The 18,171-nt window shown below is 34.2% G+C and overlaps 7 protein-coding genes across 11 annotated transcripts; 2 read left to right on the top strand and 5 right to left on the bottom strand.

Annotated features, from left to right (window-relative positions):
* Window positions 1–1,693: 1,693 nt before the first annotated feature.
* Window positions 1,694–3,269, top strand: LOC123315385 (hematopoietically-expressed homeobox protein hhex). 2 transcript variants are annotated; one of them, XM_044901052.1, is made up of 3 exons: window positions 1,694–1,988; window positions 2,821–3,028; window positions 3,089–3,269. In XM_044901052.1, exons 1-3 carry the CDS (start codon window positions 1,787–1,789, stop codon window positions 3,090–3,092), a joined length of 414 nt encoding a protein of 137 aa, XP_044756987.1. In that variant the 5' UTR covers window positions 1,694–1,786; the 3' UTR covers window positions 3,093–3,269. The 2 variants fall into 2 exon arrangements, with proteins under 2 accessions (XP_044756987.1, XP_044756986.1); XM_044901051.1 differs by having other exon boundaries at window positions 2,821–3,032.
* A 118-nt stretch (window positions 3,270–3,387) lies between these two features.
* LOC123315219 (TM2 domain-containing protein CG11103) lies at window positions 3,388–4,260 on the top strand. The gene has a single exon (XM_044900830.1). It carries the CDS (start codon window positions 3,478–3,480, stop codon window positions 4,006–4,008), a length of 531 nt encoding a protein of 176 aa, XP_044756765.1. The 5' UTR covers window positions 3,388–3,477; the 3' UTR covers window positions 4,009–4,260.
* LOC123315218 (docking protein 3) lies at window positions 4,198–6,273 on the bottom strand. The gene is made up of 3 exons (XM_044900828.1): window positions 5,980–6,273; window positions 5,331–5,911; window positions 4,198–5,277 (listed from the first exon to the last, which is right to left on the bottom strand). Exons 1-3 carry the CDS (start codon window positions 6,049–6,051, stop codon window positions 4,479–4,481), a joined length of 1,452 nt encoding a protein of 483 aa, XP_044756763.1. The 5' UTR covers window positions 6,052–6,273; the 3' UTR covers window positions 4,198–4,478.
* Window positions 6,274–10,315: 4,042 nt separating this feature from the next.
* LOC123315077 (THO complex subunit 7 homolog) lies at window positions 10,316–11,217 on the bottom strand. Of its 2 annotated transcripts, none has more exons than XM_044900635.1 (2): window positions 11,104–11,217; window positions 10,316–11,044 (listed from the first exon to the last, which is right to left on the bottom strand). In XM_044900635.1, exons 1-2 carry the CDS (start codon window positions 11,111–11,113, stop codon window positions 10,428–10,430), a joined length of 627 nt encoding a protein of 208 aa, XP_044756570.1. In that variant the 5' UTR covers window positions 11,114–11,217; the 3' UTR covers window positions 10,316–10,427. The 2 variants fall into 2 exon arrangements, with proteins under 2 accessions (XP_044756570.1, XP_044756571.1); XM_044900636.1 differs by having other exon boundaries at window positions 10,316–11,041; window positions 11,104–11,211.
* A 902-nt stretch (window positions 11,218–12,119) lies between these two features.
* LOC123315202 (acyl-protein thioesterase 1) lies at window positions 12,120–13,000 on the bottom strand. Its single transcript, XM_044900806.1, has one exon. It carries the CDS (start codon window positions 12,869–12,871, stop codon window positions 12,215–12,217), a length of 657 nt encoding a protein of 218 aa, XP_044756741.1. The 5' UTR covers window positions 12,872–13,000; the 3' UTR covers window positions 12,120–12,214.
* An 843-nt stretch (window positions 13,001–13,843) lies between these two features.
* On the bottom strand, window positions 13,844–16,029 carry LOC123315205 (eclosion hormone). Of its 3 annotated transcripts, none has more exons than XM_044900810.1 (3): window positions 15,601–16,029; window positions 14,730–14,830; window positions 13,844–14,250 (listed from the first exon to the last, which is right to left on the bottom strand). In XM_044900810.1, exons 2-3 carry the CDS (start codon window positions 14,821–14,823, stop codon window positions 14,093–14,095), a joined length of 252 nt encoding a protein of 83 aa, XP_044756745.1. In that variant the 5' UTR covers window positions 14,824–14,830; window positions 15,601–16,029; the 3' UTR covers window positions 13,844–14,092. The 3 variants fall into 3 exon arrangements, with proteins under 3 accessions (XP_044756745.1, XP_044756743.1, XP_044756744.1); XM_044900808.1 differs by lacking the exon at window positions 15,601–16,029 and adding an exon at window positions 15,135–15,297; XM_044900809.1 differs by lacking the exon at window positions 15,601–16,029 and adding an exon at window positions 14,949–15,120.
* Window positions 16,030–16,547: 518 nt separating this feature from the next.
* LOC123315203 (cytochrome b5-like) lies at window positions 16,548–17,752 on the bottom strand. Its single transcript, XM_044900807.1, has 4 exons — window positions 17,591–17,752; window positions 17,375–17,524; window positions 16,878–17,041; window positions 16,548–16,823 (listed from the first exon to the last, which is right to left on the bottom strand). The coding sequence occupies exons 2-4, from the start codon at window positions 17,486–17,488 to the stop codon at window positions 16,724–16,726; spliced, it is 378 nt and encodes a 125-aa protein (XP_044756742.1). The 5' UTR covers window positions 17,489–17,524; window positions 17,591–17,752; the 3' UTR covers window positions 16,548–16,723.
* Window positions 17,753–18,171: the final 419 nt, after the last annotated feature.

The following is an 18,171-nucleotide window of genomic DNA, read 5'->3' as shown; positions in this document are numbered from 1 at the left end:
AGGATGTAAAGATGCTTCGAAGTAGATTCTGTCTTTACATCCTTTCGTCTTTGTGTTAAATCAATGCAAGTATTTAGCGGTTATGCATAATGGCAAACGCCCCTCAAAAATGCTTCGGGCTTCGAATAGACATTCGGACATGACGTATAAGTTTTATATACAGATCTCAGTTTCGAACTGAGAAGTAATTCATGGTAACTTTCGTTAGGTTGGAAACTAGACATTCCACCCTGATGACTACCGAATGCGTGTCGAAACGTTGGACGTAATTATTCAAGTCATATATACGAAGCTTAAGGCCTTAGACTCAATATTGACGAAACCAAAATCCTGGTAAGTCCGCCAGAAAGCCTTCAAAGACATATCAGACTGGAGAATGAAACTCTAGAACCGGTAGAGCAGTTCAAATACTTGAGAAGCTTCATAAATACTGGGGCTAACCTGGACACCGAAATCCACAACCGTATCAATTCGGCATCACGGGCATTCTGGAAGCTAAAGGGCAGAGTGTTTCAAAATCACGACCTCAATCTGATGACCAAGACAGCTGTTTAGGAAGCAGTGGTTCACCCAACACTTTTTTACGGAAGCGAAAGCTGGACGCCCTACAGGCGACATATTAAACAGCTTGAACAAGCGCAACAACGTCATCTAAGATAAATAATGCACATCAGATGGTTCCACAAAGTTTCAAATGCAGAAGTCTTGCAGCGCGCGAGTTGTATAACAATTAAGACTCGAGTAACGAGGGCCCGACTCAGATGGAGCGGCCACATTCTGAGGATGCAAGACATAAGACTCCCCAAAAAAGCTCTGTATGGCTGATTCACAGAGGGAGCTAGGAAACCAGGGGGCCAGTATAAGCGGTTTAAGGATATATAGCATCAATCCATAAAACCAGTTAATGCAAATCATAACTGGGAACAACTGGCGTTAGACAGATCACAGTGGAGGTCTTTGGTCAACAGTTATAATGGAGACTCGAGAAGAATACAGCGGCAGCCAGATACGGTTGGTGACTATCCATGCCCGGAGTGTGGAAGGATCTGTCGGTCACGGTTGGGTCTTTCAGTCAATGGAGGGCACACAGTCGCAAGTAGTCCTAAGAAAATATAAGTTTGTTCTCACCGATAGTCCGGTTTTTTCAATCTTTTTGTAGATTTATCCTCGGTAACGAGATTCAGCAATGAATGAATGATTCAAGTATAAAATCACGATCAAGACTTCAGAAATTATGATTTTGAAGGAGTTTGAAGCTACACATGCAGTTTGAAAGGCGCTGACAAAAATGCCACTAGTCTGAAGTAAGCAATAGTATGTGTTGGGTTTCTAGGATGTCGTAAACTCTGTAAGATTACAACTACAGGTGAACAGAATATGTTCAACAGTGCTCCTGCGCCAAACTAAGCTGTTTCCTCTCAAGGGCCAGGAGTTTTTTTACCTCTTGCGCGGTCTCCTCTACGAATTAGGGGTACATTAGCAATTTTTCATATTCTTTAGGTGGCGTGATGGTTATTTTGTGAAAAATGAACCTTCATCAGCCGATTTGAAAGAGATAGGTATCTTGATCTGGGGCAAACCTCTTCGGAACGAGGAAGTGATATCTAGAAAAGATTTCATTTCGCAATTAGGCGGAAGTTGTAGCCACCAAATAAAGATAAGGACGGCCAATTAAAACAATTGAGCGGCTATTGCTTATGTCCCCGTTGGAAACTCCCGAAAGATATCAGACACGCTCAATATATGAAGATATCTGGCAGGGTGTAAACCTGGTGGACCTGAGAAAATGTCTTTCTTGATTGAGAACATCCTTAAGGCTGAACGAAGCCAAAATGATAGGGGTGGTTATAAAAACGACCATTTGACTCAATCCGGGAGGAATATTGTATATCCAGTACCATTGTATTCCCATGATGGAGGTAGTTATGGTTGCTTTGATCAGTGGCAAACTTATCAATATTATTACGACTTGTATCGTAGAATGAAAGGTATGTTGGAAAACAATTTATAAGCTTTTGATTAATGAGTGCCATATTGAAATTTACATCAAGGTTTTTACAATAAATGAATTATTGAGCTCATCCTGCATGAAGTGATATTTTCCTTTTGATAATTCGTACCGTTATAAAAACGGAAAATTCACGATTTCAATAAAAATGGAGAGTACAATTTGGAAATGACTCTCATTTTCCAAATCCATATTTGATCTTAAGCCTTTTGCAGCGATAATTTACAAAATATCGTTAAATTTGAATTTTCGTAAAACCATTTGAATGCCATTTATTCACATTTTGAAAACAAATATTCCTTCTAAAAGTTCATACTGGAGACGCTTTCCGAAAATTTCAGTTGGGGAATCCAACAGGTTTTTCCACAACCAAAAATGTGGTTTGAAATTCCATGTTCCGTTACTTATTTCCTCAATCAAAACGTATTTTTACATAAACTATCTAAAAATATACGGATGTGGAGTGGTCAATTAATAGGGGATACGTTAATTATAATCCAAATATTTTTATTGGACAGGATGTATTGAATTATCTTGACCATAATTACATCATTCATATTAGTTCAGATAAATAACAGAAAAAGAGGAAACCATCATGATAATATTGCGGTTACCCCATTTATGTATTATGAATCATCGCTACATCATCAGGAATTTCAACAATCATTTTTCATTCATCAAAATTATTTGTTTAATAGGAATCGTATTATTAGTTCAGGTGCCTTCCCTACGATGTATTTAATAATATCAATAATATATTTTGATATTAACTCTGTAATTTAACAATCTTCACCAATGCATCATCATTACAGACCAAAATTATCAGATCATCAGAAGAGAAACTCAACAACAACCACTATCATTTTACTCAAACTTACACATTTATTCAAAAAAGAAAGGGGGCCAAGTAAGATTCTCAATGGAACAAACTGATTTATTAGAGAGACAGTTTAGCTCTCACAAATATCTCAGTCCACAAGACAGAAAAGGTCTGGCCAAAACTTTGAAATTAACAGATAGGCAGGTATTGATATTTGGGAAATTTTGGTTTTCGAATGTTTTATTGTAGTTTTATTTTAGGTGAAGACTTGGTTCCAAAACAGAAGAGCGAAATGGAGAAGATCGCAGTCGACTGAAAATAATGACAATTTATCTCTGAAATCTGAAGTAGAAAACCAAGTTATTGGGAATACTTACTCATCCTATACAATGCTATTACCAAATATTAGAAATTAAATTAATAATAAACAGGTTTCCGAAAGTTTTTTTAACTTACCCAGATCTCAAGGTGTAGTCCAACCCTTATTGTTTTAGATGTAATCGGACCCTTATCTGTGTAGAATTTCTGTTCTGTGATGTCAAGTCAAATCTCAAATCTATGGTTAAATCAAAAACTTTGGTTATATTGACAGAATTTGAAAGAATGAACAAGACCTTTGTTTTCAATTAATTGTATGAAATAGGAAGACATGATTCCTGCAGTGTTTATCACAAGTTCGTTCCTATTTTTTTGTGTTTCTACAGCTGAGATTAATAACACCGAATTTGACCCATTTGGACCATTGGTAAAGTGTAGTTTTTTACCTGAGGAATTCATTGAATGCCAGGATCCTGTTGATCATAAAGGGAATATAACTGCCAGGGATGAATTGGGATATGGTTGTGTTAAATTTGGTGGTATGAAATATGAAGCCGTGGAAAAAACAAAAGTGCTGTGTACCGTTTTAGATAGAATAGAATGTTTTGGGAACAGAACATTTTTCAGGGAAGGAATTCCTTGCATAAAATATTCAGACCAGTACTTCACAAGTACACTGCTCTATAGTATTCTGCTCGGTTTCCTTGGCATGGACCGATTTTGTTTAGGACAAACAGGAACAGCTGTTGGCAAGTTATTAACACTAGGTGGGGTTGGAATTTGGTGGATTATAGATATTGTTCTTTTGGTAACAAATAATTTAGTACCTGAAGATGGTAGCAATTGGAATCCATACGTTTGACAATTCAGAAAGAAATATGTTGAAGTAGTAAGTTATATTGCAAAGATGTGCAATCTTATAATGACAAATTGAGGTGTATATTTTAAGAATCAATATTCAACATATATTCTACTGTATATAATTTAATATATTTGATATAAATGAAATAATGTGATATGAGACTTATTCATTCTATAATGATAAAAAATGTTTGGTTGGTAAAAATATTTATTAATGGTAAATATAATTTTATACATAAAAATATAAGGCACATTCGACTTTCGTTTTGACACACATTCTATTTTTAACATTAACAAGAACGGCAGTAAAAATGTATTCTTATAAATATGATAGAAATATTATTTTAGTTACTATCACTTAATACTTTCTCATAATACATATTTTGGGGATTAGTAGTTTGAGCACAATTTTAATAGCAATAATTTCTTTTCACCATGAATCAAAATTTCAAATTTGAATTACATCTGAGACTAGACTTGTTTTGGCTTGCTAATTATTGCATAAGGTTCATTGTTATGGAATTGGTGACTAATTTGATTGTCTTTTGATTTAAGGAGGGACGGTTTAACTGAAATGAAATTTTTGGCCATTTTTTTATCATCACTAGCAAGGCCCTTTGCTAAATGTTCAACTTCGATTTCATCATAATCGTTGAATGATGGTGGATTCAGTGAATCATTGGAGGTGACCTTGACCTGCTTATAACTGCTACCCGAGTTATTAAATTTGCTTTTGGACCCAAAGAAATTTAGCTTATCATAGTCCTCTTGACTCTGAGGTTCTAAAATTACTTTGGGGGCTTGAATAGTGGTAGTAACCTTGTTGGGTGCTTTTTTATCTAATCCTCCCCAAGACATGTATTCCTCTTCAGGTTCTACAACCTCTTTGTGGGTCACGTCATTAACTCCCATGGTCTTCCAAGCCTCACTTATATATTCGATTTCATCATATTTATTAACTGCTTCATAGAGTTGCTTAGAGCCATCATCTTTGGGAGGAATGTGTTTTCTTGGAGGCTTAGTTGGAATAGGTCTACCAATGGGCTTGAGTTTACTGGCCAGTAAATCATTGAACTCGGGAGGTTTCGAAGATGAATTTTGTTCAATATCATGCATTGAAGGTAATGAAGCTAGAGATAAAGGTAGGGGACTCCTAGATCTAGCCTCCATACTCAATGCTGTATGAAATGAAGAATCCATATCGAAAATTGTTGGGAATGTTTCATTTGATAGAAGTTTTTTCATAGATTTTATTTTTGATGAGAAACATCTAGAAAAATATCAATATGTGTTCATTCATAGCCTGATATTATTAATACTCACCTAAAGATTTCTTGCTGATCTGAATGTTGAAGGTAAAATATTCCTTCGCCAGACTCACATTTTCTTCCTGCTTCAAAAGTAAACATCCCGTTTTTATATCCATACCTCCTAATGAAGCAGTAGGGCCAAGTGAAAAGCAATTTATTATCATGGCAGTTTCTCAATTGCACACTGTTGTTAGTTAAAACTAGTAAATACTGCTTAGATTCTAAGCCACATCTTGTAGAAGCAGGAGATGAATGAAGTTTCACATTAAATATACCTTCTCCTGATGGGCAGTATAGATCATTATCTTCTTCCACACTAGTGATCTTAGAACAATCATCAGGGAAACAAACTGACTGCAAAGAAGACAGCCACTCCTTCATCAAACCAGTTGATGGAGCTTCAAATTCATGAAGGGCAGAATTTGTAGTTATCGCAAAACATGTTGGGCTTCTAGGTATTATCTTGATGCAATCTTGTAAATTGATTATTTTATGTAATTGTTTAGTTGAATCAGCCCCATCATAAATTTCCAATCGTTCTATCCCAAATTTGCTTGACTTGAATAACATACAATATTTTTGGTGCCAGGATTTCTGCAAACGAAAACATAATAAATCAATTCATCCAAAACAAAATTTGATTAGTAATCTAGTACACCTACTTTCAATAAAATTTTTCCAGCAGCTGGTAAAAGTAAATTACCACGATAAATTGGTTTTTCATGTTCCATCATACTTCACATATCTTGATTATTGGCGAAAAGAAGTAAAATTTCCAGACTGAAAACTGTATACATGCTATCAATCTACGCAAAGTATTTGTCAACTTCCTGAATCCTGATGATAAGTGATGATGATAACAGTGACACTATAATTTATGTGGATCAATTTTTAAATGATTGCAAACATACCAAAAATTAGTCATTCTTTTTGCGATTTTGACATGTATTTATTTAGTCTGTGGCAAAGATTATAGAGAAGGAAGATGGGAAACGAAGCGACTACACTTGCGTGAGCGCCGCCTGGTGGTTCCGTTGTGTATTAAAATACTAAGACTGGTTAAAATATTTATTCAAGGGCCATTTGGCATGTCATGGAGATATTTCAACATGGCCGTTTTGTTTACGTTTTGATTTTCGTACCGCTCCACAGTGGAGTAAAGTTATTATCTAGCCGGCCAAAAATCAGTTTCCAAAAATGCATCAGAAATAGGAAAATTGCACCGAATGGTCAATTAGAATAGTGGGTGATTCGAATCAATGGCGTAAATCGTTTTTCCCTGATCTTCAATTAGCGAAAAAATTTGTTTGAACTTGTCGGTTGCATTACATTAGTTTTTTAACGCATCAAAAATATCTCCTTCAATGCATAGTTCCGTGCTTCCTGTGTTACCTCTCAAACTTTTATAAGACCATCTCATTATGGATTATGAGAGACCAGGTATGCATCTATGTAATAGCGTTATGTTATTCATTAAAATAGAGGATGCAGCAATAAAAAAAATTAATATATGGTTCTCTTTATTTTATGCTTCTTGTTATTGTGAATTTCAACATTCGATGAGACATTTGTTATACTTCCTGATGACTCCCGATAACCATTTTAACATGATTGGTTGTTCAAGTTATGTAGTAGATAGATTTTCAATCAATAGCCGCCAATAACCGCCACTTTGGAAAATATTGATTTTTCTTCTTCAGCTAATCTAAATGAGGAATCAAGGAATTTCAAAATGAGGTCGGAAAATAGATTCTATATATGGAGCTATTTTCATTAGTCAAAGACAAAATGTCATTTTAGGACCATCTGGAGTGACCACCATTATGAAACAAAACCTCTTCAACCTTTGGGATAGCCAGCAGTTGACCAGTTTCGACAAGAATTTGGAATTTTTGGAAAATTGTCTAGTAAATCGAGATAATTATTCCGAAGAGCAGCAGAAGAATATTAAACATTATGTAAAACATTTCAGTCTCTATCGAATAAATTTTGCTCGAAAATTTTCAAGAGAATCTTGTAACATCGATATCTTACTTTCAATCCGCTTCTCATCTGGCATGAGGCCAATACCGAAGAAAAAAAGCAAGCCATTTTTGGTAAAATCATCCAATCAAATAACTCCTCAGAGTCTTCTCTATTCGGACAGTTATGCAAGTTGTGAATAATCAGACGACTAAGAAGAAATAAATCAATTTCACATCAGGTGAATGATTGAGTTTGCCTTTTTCTTATTATAAATCGTAAATAAATTAAAATTGAGGTGAATTATCGTATCTATTATCTCACTCATTGTTTATTATTCGCAAGATTGATACCAGAGGTCCTAGATTTTTAATGATATTTTTTTCGTAATCAACAGACTTGAACCAACAGAAAATGGTTTTTAAATATTTTTGGCCGACTAGACTTGTCATTTACCCCTCTGTGCGCTCGTTCAACTCGCTCTTTCTAGTCACCTTATTTCAATGTTATTTGTGTATATAGTGAAAACTTCAAAATCAAAGATTTTGCTCAAAATGTCGTATGGAAAATATTGTATGGTGAAGAACTGTTGAAACTGCCGTTTGGGATTCTCCGAATATAAGTTTTTTGAATTTACCAAAGGAAATGGAATCGTAAGTATTGAAACTGGTACCATGTGACTCGGATGTTGATTGATTTTTATTTTCAGTGTTCTGAAATGGATAGAATTTTCCGGGCGTCAAGACATTGACTTGAGTAAAAGCTACACTATGTGCAGTGAACATTCTACCAAAGATTATAGAGTTAGGTTCTATAATCTATAATCTTTGCATTTTACTTAATGTCAATTTGAATCTTTTCATCCACGCAAGTTGCTGTATGCAGGAAGCATCCCATGCACGAAAGGGTCACCAAAGGAACCACATGCGATGGAGGTCGAGCAGTTTGAAACTGATACATCGAATACTGATGGTAAGTCTTTCTAGATATCTGCAATGCATAACTGAATTCATTACTCATTTATCATATATTGAATGCATATCTTTTTTATATGCAGGAAGCATTCTGTTCATGGAGGGGTCACATTAAATGGAAAGCAAGCAGATTGAAAGTTGTACGACAAATACTGATGGTAAGTCATCCTAGATATCTGTGACAAAAATAATTGAACGAATTATCATCTTATATATGAGAAAATTTATGCAATATATTGAATTAATTGTTTTATTATGAAAGTAGATTACAAGAACTTCCCCTTTTTCAGATATTCTTTCGAGTGTACCTGAAAGAAGTTCCCACACTCTGTAGAGTACTTCCAAGTCTTTCCCCAGAAGTGATGGAAAGATCCGAAAACTGAAATTAACAATCAACTCCTTGGAATGCAAAATATATGGTACCTATATCGATTATTTGTTCATTTAGATTTCTGATAAAGATTGTACAAATTCAACACATTCTATTGCCTCAAAAAAATTTATTGCATAGAAATAAGAACTTTGATATATAATATTCAATATGTACTTATGTATCCTTTATTCAAAGCTGTATTATTTGTATACAGGTGTTTTCAAAGGTGAGAATTTCGACACAATTATTCTCACCAGTTGTACATGTCAAAAAAAACCTCACCTTTGAATATACCCTGTAAAATCTTCAATTCTGTCATATTTTTTCATAAATTTCGAATAAAAATATAGCAAATCTAACAGAGTATTTCATTATTATTAATTGATTCAAAACAATGTTTACATAAAAAAAAACATCCTGATCACGAAACAAAGCCCTGGTACTGTTTTGTCGCTCAGGATGTTTTTTTTCTGGTCTCGACTAAGTCGATATTCGAATCCAATACAAGGAATGAAATTCGAATTTCGCGCCCTTAAATTAAAAAGCAGACAACTGTAATTTTACTGTTTGACATTACGATTTCAGCGCCATCTAATTTCTCAGTATGTGAAACACAGGCCCAAAGTGTAGTCGGTTTTTAGTACTAGATTAGTAGGGTCGTTTCCCATCTTCCTACTCTATAATCTTTGGTCTGTGGTTGTGACACTTTTGTGTCGCGTTCGGCCAGTAGACTCTATAAGCACTTTTTGTTCCGTGTCGTTCGGGCACGCAGTTTCAGAACAAAAAGTGTCAGTAGTTGTCGTTCGTTCTTGACGGAGTGGAGTTTTCGGAATCAACTCTATGAGCCCCAGCTCCCAAGGTGGGGCGCGAAAGGAGTTTGTGTAGAAGTAGGGTTATGAAACGAGACAAACCATAAAAAAACATCTTATAAACAAACTATTCATAAAACTGTAGATTTTCCGTTTAATCCACACTAAGAATTATCTATTCATATACATTTTCGAACAAATTGCATTCAAATTTTTCCCATGATTTTTGTGGTTGACATTTGTCATTCGTTCATTCAAAAATTGCCAATTTGTACAGACTCCATTAGCCCTAGCTGATCTGTGATAAAACTCTAGTTCTACTCGCTCTGTACCGGTGTTTACTGGCCGAACGTAGTCTTGGTTATGCCGTAGAACCAAAGAGTTAACCACAGAACACTAATAAATCAACCAGAGACTCTATGAAATCAACTTTGTAGAGTCCATAGAGTTAAATACTCTGATATCTGTGGCCAGTGCACAGAGCACTAATGTAACAAACTAGGGATGTCGGAAATGGGAAAAAGTTCATATCGATAATTCTTAAAAATATCTTTATTGATATTTTAATGAAAAATAACGATACGATCTTTATTTCTCTTCAACTAGAAATATTATAAGACTGAAAGTATCTTGTAGTACATAAATGGTGCGAAAAATAGCATAAAAGAACATTTGTTAAAAAAAGTATCGATTTTTCTATACAGATTCGATAGTTCAAATTTTAAATCGATACATCGAAACATACAATATCGCCCAAAAATATTGATATTCCTTTAAGAATTTTATAACAAACAACACAGCCAATTACTTATGATGTATGATGTCTTCTGGAATGGATATAATAATGTAAGCAAATTTGGGAGGAATCAAAGTCCCACTTTGTTTATCTGTATATTTGATACTTTTGATCGACAAATACATACAAACTTAAGCTGAAGACTTATATACCACTAGGTATATAATGTAATTAAAATATCAATCTTATTCCTAACTTATTCTGACATGGGTTCTGGTTCAGGGCTATTTGTAATGTCTATCAGAGACATGTTCATATTTGAATCTTCATTTTCCACTTCTTCAAGCATTGCCCTTAACTGATTGGCACTAGTGACGAGAACATGAAACTGCTTCTTTCTCAAATCAAGTTTCATCTCGAGGGACTTGCTTTGTTCTTTCAAGTTTTTCAATTCTGTTTGAAGGTTATTGAGCATTTTATTTGTTTCTTTTCTAGCTGGATGCCCCACAATTGTATTAGCCAATAAATCATACATTACATGGTTCTGCTTCCATATTTTTGCCTGCTTCAAATTGTTTTTGCTTTCCTCTATTGAGTCCTTAGTTTTAGTTATTTCCATTTCTAACTTTTCTTGAATTTGACTGTATTTTCTCAACTGTTTGGTCGATGTTTTCCTCAATATTTTTGAACGTTTAACAGAAAATTCACATAGTCCTAACTGCCACAAAGTTCTATCAAGAACAATTTGATTATCATTAGGTTCAGTACCTGTACTATGTGCCCATTTGGTAAGATTTTTCAAAATGACGTTTAGTCTCCTATCATCACCAGTTCCATCACCATCGATCAAGAGACGTCTTCTTATAACCTCTTCTTAAAACAGAAATAAGTTCAACAAAGGGTACTCAACAATCTAATTACTTATACTTTACCATCAGACATCACAATAGATTTTATATTTCATTAATTGGATTTTTTAAGATAAATTTCTCTTTTTTACAGGTTATGTCATAGACGACGAAAAAGTCTGACAGATCATACCATTTTTTGTGGTTTATCTATGGAAGTTTGAGTTTATCCTAAAAATTTTGGATTTTTCTTGTACTGATCAATCACGATTCTTCAGTTATTCCTTTCCTTTCACCTCGAGTTGTTGATCATTACAGTTTTAGAAAATGGCATATTATTTTATTATTTATTCAATGGTCTCGAAAAAACAACAAAGGATCTTGTGTTCTGTGATTTTACAAAGACGAAGTCTTGGATTTCACAGAACACTAATAACAAATAATTGTTGAAATTTCCAAAACAATTCTAATATGTTAAGTTACACAATTCAGGTGTCTTTGATCTATAATATACATGAAGTATATTTGTATAAAATTAAAACAATAACAATATAACACACGATTAATTTAAAAACTTTTTAAAGAGCTAACCGATCTTCGCACAAATTCATTCAAAAGTGGCGAAATTTCCTGCCGAGTATTTCGAAGAATGTTCAAATAAAAATCACATGCATATATACATTTTGGTTTAAATTATGAATAATATGAGCCAGAAACTACAGATAAACAATTTTCTCCTAATAATTTATTGATGACAGATTGAAATATACAAAAGGCTTTCTGTAATAACATACTGCATAGATATTTTGTTCCACTGAATTTGTTCGTCTTTGTTCAGATACAGTAAATTAGCTAATAGACCTCTACATTTATTTGAGCACTATTCAGTTTGATCTAGCTTTCAGAATGAGAATCAAAATAAGCAACTAATAATTTGTTGGGGTTGGTACTTGTCTTCTATTCCTAAGGATTATATCAGACAAATTCAATTATCTAGTGGATTCAATCAATTACTCTAAGGATGGAAAGATTCCTATCGAAAAAAGGATTTATAATCCTATAAAAATTGTTTGAAAACAATGCTCTAGGAATGCAAGAGGTTCATTTTTTCTTAGATTAATATTCACTATTTTTTCAAAGGACTTACAATTGCTTTGATTAGTATCTTAGTACATTATATTGCAAGTGAAGTCATTTAAACTGGAGGAAGACTATTGCTGATGAATTCTTTCACATCACTGAGTTCTTCATCAGAAGATGAATGCATCAGACCCCTATAAGATTTAAAATCAGGTGATTTGATTAATGTGTTCAATATCGAAGCAGTCATTTGTCCCCATTTGAAAGAAACCAGAGGATCACAATCCCCATGACATTGAAGTACTCTCAGGGTGTCTGGACATTTCAAGGCACCAGGAAATGACTTGTTCAGTGGTAACCATCCAGAAAGGCATATAACTCCACCAAGCTGAGATGGTAAGGTTAAAGCAGAGTAAAGAGCCAAAGCTCCACCCTGCGAGAAACCTCCGATTATTATCCTATTATGAGGAATGCCGGCTTTAACCTCTTCTTCGATCATGTTATGAATTTTTTTAGTTGCAGATTTGATACCCTCCTCATCTTCAGGGCCGGAGTCATCCAATGATCTTAAATCAAACCAACTTGGCATTGTGTAGCCAGCATTGAATGTGACTGGCATACTTGGAGCTGTTGGACATATGAGCTTACAGTAAGCGGGTTTTAAGGCAGCCATAGTGCTAGACCATCCATGCCCCGTATCTCCTAAACCATGTAGAAATATCAAGGTTGCGGTATGCTTCATAGAAGCTGATACTACTACTGGTGCAGTCATATTTGATTTTTTTTCAACCCGTAAGGAATGCGTTCGAAGAAAAGAGTATTCGATTTTTAAAATTGGATTATGGTCTAAACATGAACTTTCATTTTTTTTCAAGCTGTCAATTTTAATGTCACTGACAAGTGACATTTGTCGCGAACCACAGAGTACAGATTACATAGAAAAAAGATTTTCACTTTTCACTAGCCTTAGCCTCAGCAAAACTATGACCTACTTATCTTTCTGTGGCTAAACCATAATGCGTATGGTCCGTATATACACATTTGGTAACCGAAAGTTACCAGAGCGGTTACTCTGGTGACAGATATTGAACTGAATTGTCAGGAATTCGACATTTACGGACCGCCCACTTACTAACCAGAAGAAACCAAAGTGTATATACGGACCACAGCCAATTTTATTATTAGTCAATGGGCTAAACCACAGAACATTATTAACTAGTTTCTGTCTGTGGTATGATCCCATAGATACATTTAAAATCTCTATGTATGAACCTTTATTTTATTTTATATTCTCTTATGGAGCATAGACAAACTATGGAGAGTGCTCTCTACTCTCCAAAATAGGTGTTTTCAAGCACCTGCCATGGTTGTGTAGATAGGTAGGGGCCACGTTGATCACGGCCCCTCCAGTATTCTCGGTGCTCCTTCACCCCAGATACTGAAAACTGAAATCGTCAAGCAAGCTAGCATAAAACTAAACTACACTGAGCTTCCCAAATATTTTATTTTTTGTGCCCCGTTTCCAAAATCGAACGATGCTTTACGCTTCCTTTAGTTCCATTTTTAGTAGGTTCAAGGGGAAGGGCCTTAGATTTAATTATGAAACGGGTTAGTATATTCACTGCATTCAAAATAATTTCATCAAAATCCATCATGAATTTCTGAACAGCAGCATATTTGTAATGGGACGAAAAACACAAAAAGAATCAAATTCTTATCCATAGGTATATTTCAATAAATGTAGTGAATTTAATCTTACAACCATATCTTGTGAAATATTACTCTCTTCATTTGATTTCTTGATAATATTATGTATATAAAGTTTATGATGAGTATGTATAGGTACAACATGAAATATAAAAAAATATAAACAATATCAATAAATTAAATACAAAGACAATTTCCATTAGTTTACGTATCAAATATTGATAGGTATCGCATGAATTTTATCTTTATTCATTCTTCTGAATAATATATTGCATTTTTCTCTTTTTCAATCCAGTCTAGTTAAAAATGGTGCAACCGAATTGATGTCATCGCAATCTGGTATAATTTTACCTTTGAATTTAATACAAGCATCGCCGCAAAGTTCGCCATCAAAGTAGGGCCCATACATTTTTTTACACTGGGCGCAATTTCTTATACATATACCTGGAAAACAATGAAATTATTTACCAAATGAAATCACCAAAAATGATGGTCGGGAAGTAGTATGGATTCTATTCTCCAAAAAAATAAGTAGTATTGAAAATATCGGTATAAAATTTAAAATGGTTCTGTGATGCAGACCACAGAATACTAATTCCTATGCAGGCCATAGACAAAAGATACCTTCTCAATTCTTTGGTGTAACGAGAGAGTAGAGTAGTGTGACATCTCTACTCTCCACACCATAGACTGTGGAGTGAAATGGTTTCTCTATTTTCCACACCATAGACAAACCTTAGTTTGAAGCACAGAACACTGTGAAGTGTAACCAGAACAATGGTACGGGAGGAGCTAAGCGTTACGTTAGATATCAAAGAGTAACCAAGTTGGTTTCTCTTTGCAGATATATAACATCAATTTTAAAGTGTCCAGATCACTAGATGACGAATATTATAATAATTACTCATACAGTAATAACTTACCAATAGGTCGTGAAAGCTTGGTCACAGGATTATAGGCCTCGAGATGAACAATCATGCAGCATATAAATACGAGCAAGATTATCTTCCGCAGCATATTTGGTCTATAATTTTCGAGAAAAGGAATAAATAAGTTTCATAATGAACGCATTCAATATTGTTAAAATAAAATCGATCATGAATAATATGAATCTTCGAAAGTAGTCATGTTAACAAACATACCTATACGAGAACTTATGTTATTTTTTACGAATCTGCGGAATACGACTGGAATATCGGAAAATTAATTTTTCTTTTATACAGGGCTATTTCCAACATTTCTACGACTTCAAGCGAGAAATCAACACAATCGCCTTTTGTGTTTTCTATTTACGTTTCTTATGGTTGAATTTATTTGGGGGCACTTACTTTGACTGAATTCGTCTTGAAAATATACAGGATAATTTTAATGAAGATGATGTACACGCCTATTTGAATAGGAGCTGCAACAATTCAGTCAGGAATAAAGATGACTGGAGAAAGTAATAAACATGCAATCGTCATGCATTAAAAAGGATTTTTTGTATTAAAATTTTTTTATTTTCATGAAGAATGTTGGCATATGGAAAGTTTAGTAGAAAAAGACTAGTGTCATTTCATCATTGCAATATGTAATTCTCACCATCGCATGTTCGAAACAGAATGCGACTCTGATAAGTCTAATTTTTCCACAAATTATACGAAATAAATAAAAAAGGCATTGTGAAAGGATGTGGAAGAAATTATTAATCGAATTAAGCATACCTAGAATCAATTACACTGCATGTAGACAATGCAATTACATAAAACCATTCGAATATGAATGTAAAAAAGTTGAGACTTGTTCAATACTTACTAGATTTCGGTGGTAACGCAGGCTCTACTACAAGAAGAAAGAATTCCAAGTCAGCCTAACTTTATACCCAACATCTTTCGGAAACACAATGTGAAGCTAACTCAATTAATTATTGTATCTGTTATTTACTTCTTCGGCTTCTTTGCCCACCGATATATCCATTAAGTAAAGGAAGTAAAGTGGGCAAAATCTAGAGGAATACAAACCCAATTAATCACGTAAAAACTAGTCGATCAAAGCGATATGCGAACCTACAGGAAGTCTACCTACTGGTGATTAACTATACATGCTCGAAGAAGTGACGAATGGTGACATATTTCCGCGAGGAAATGGAAAAAAATCGAATTCAACAACTAATTTGGACAATTTTCAGGGTCTAGTGGATTTATGTTATTATTGTTCGCTTATAGAACTCTCTGTATACCTTTCACGAGATCCGGAACTAGCCAAGAAAGGATTAATTGATCGGATCTGAACAGGTGACAAATTATCTCATTTATATTGAACGCATTAGCACATTGGTTCTTCGACGCCTAAGATAATTAGGATTTTTACGCGGAGGTCGCAGATTTTCAAATTGAATCCATAGACATGCTTATCATAAGTCTATGGTTAAGTCCATACGAAAATTCGTCCGTTACTTGGAACACTTATTTGGTGTACCTTCGTTCAAAGATAATTTGTAACTGTATATATGTTGAGTCCATCCAAACCAGGTCGATGGGATCCATATTTGGTCGACTAGAGAAGTACAAAAATGTTTCTGCTATTTGAAAAAAGGCGGTCCAGTTTGAAACTTAAGTGATATACTCTATGGTTATGCCCATAGATAAACACAGATCACTCTGTAATCTGTGTAGATAAACTATAGACATAACCCCTATGTCTATGATGAAAAGGATTTTCAAAAATCAGAAAAGGGAGAAAAATAGGAGACATTCATTACCGGTTTTTTTTTATTACATTCTTGAGTATTATGTATAAATATATTTACATAAAATAGAACTCCATCCAATACTGAATAAATGCAGAAAATTCAATAAATCAGCTGTGAATGAAATATTTCATAATTTCTTAGGTATTTTACACTACTGCTCATTGTGAGGTAACAATAAATATTTCATTAATTACGTGATGAATGGTACATTCTGATAGCAATGAAGACTCCAACGGTCAAAGCAACAAATATAACCTGTGATACTATCCTTCCAGTTCCAAAGATGCTGTAAGAGAAAATCATTAGAATACTATTGAATATTGCAGACTTTTATACTCACTTTGGAATTCTTGTGCCTTTTTTAGTTTTCTCTGAATCAATCAGTTCTCCTATTTCATATTTTCTTAACATTTCTCTAGCTTCTGAGGAATGACCTGCACTTATGAAGGCTTCCGTGGCATCTTTCCCAGCCTCTTCCAAAATTGTTTCCTCTCCCCCAGGATGCTGGAATAATAATGTTGAAGAGATACTTCAGTACAAATAATTAGGGACTAATCTAACCCTCACAATTTTAGTAACATATCAATAAGGCCTTGGAGAACTAAAGCCTTGAATTTGAACATCAAATAATGGAAATTTTCCACAAAGCTTGATATTCACCAAATCAGAGATATTTGGAAAGGAACAGGTTATTTATTTTTAATTTCAATTTCATGGTTCAATGAACCAGGTAATTCAGGTTACCTTCAGAAAATAATTAATTCATTAGACATATTACATGAAGAATCAATCATTCCTATGTAAATCGAAGAAACATGGATGAGGAATATATCTTACCTCATTGAGAAAGGTTGTGACATCGTAAACTTTGTTTTCTATTATCAGCCACGTGCTATTAGAATCATTATGATTTTTCACATCATTTCGTGAGTATTTTTCTAGCGGCGCCATTTCTCTTCTATACAGAATACTTTAATAGGTTTTGCACTGCAAAAAATTTTAATAAGTTATTCCTACACCGCATACGATAGTAGTGGTAAGAAATTCGTTTACCTATCCAGATAAGGACGATAAATAAACTAAAAGGAAATCACGAATAATGTGTTAATCTTTGGTGTAATCAACGAATCCTTGAGACCAAATATTATCTTTGCTTGGGACAAGAGCGTCTCTTTTTGGGGGGCCACGCAGCAGAGATGTTAATTTCTGATCACAAGATCGATAGAATTACAAACTGGCTTCCACCTAGGTTTAAGGCTTTAGCGACAGCACGGCGATTTAATATTGTTTATATTGCAGTGACTTTATCAAAATCATGTTTGTTAAAGTCACTGTAGTTTATTAATGTTGAGTAATTCAAGTTAATGGAGAAATTTACATCGTTCATTACACTTAACAAATATAATTTTCTGTTTCTTGGTGTAACAAATCACAAATTACTAACTCTAGTTACCGAAATTGACACCAGGTGGCACACCATAGAGTAATCGAAATAAAAGAAATCTATTTGAGTATTTTCTGAAATTAAGAAATCTACTAAAGAATTAAGAGTTGATTACACTCGAAAACGCCTGAATCGATTCTGGCCAAAATCAATAAGCTTCGTCAAGCTTCAGAGGCGCGCCAACGTGCAA

Source organism: Coccinella septempunctata, chromosome 6, assembly GCF_907165205.1.
Source record: "Coccinella septempunctata chromosome 6, icCocSept1.1, whole genome shotgun sequence".
Classification (NCBI taxonomy): Eukaryota; Metazoa; Arthropoda; class Insecta; order Coleoptera; family Coccinellidae; genus Coccinella; species Coccinella septempunctata.
This window is presented reverse-complemented; position numbering and strand designations above follow the sequence as displayed.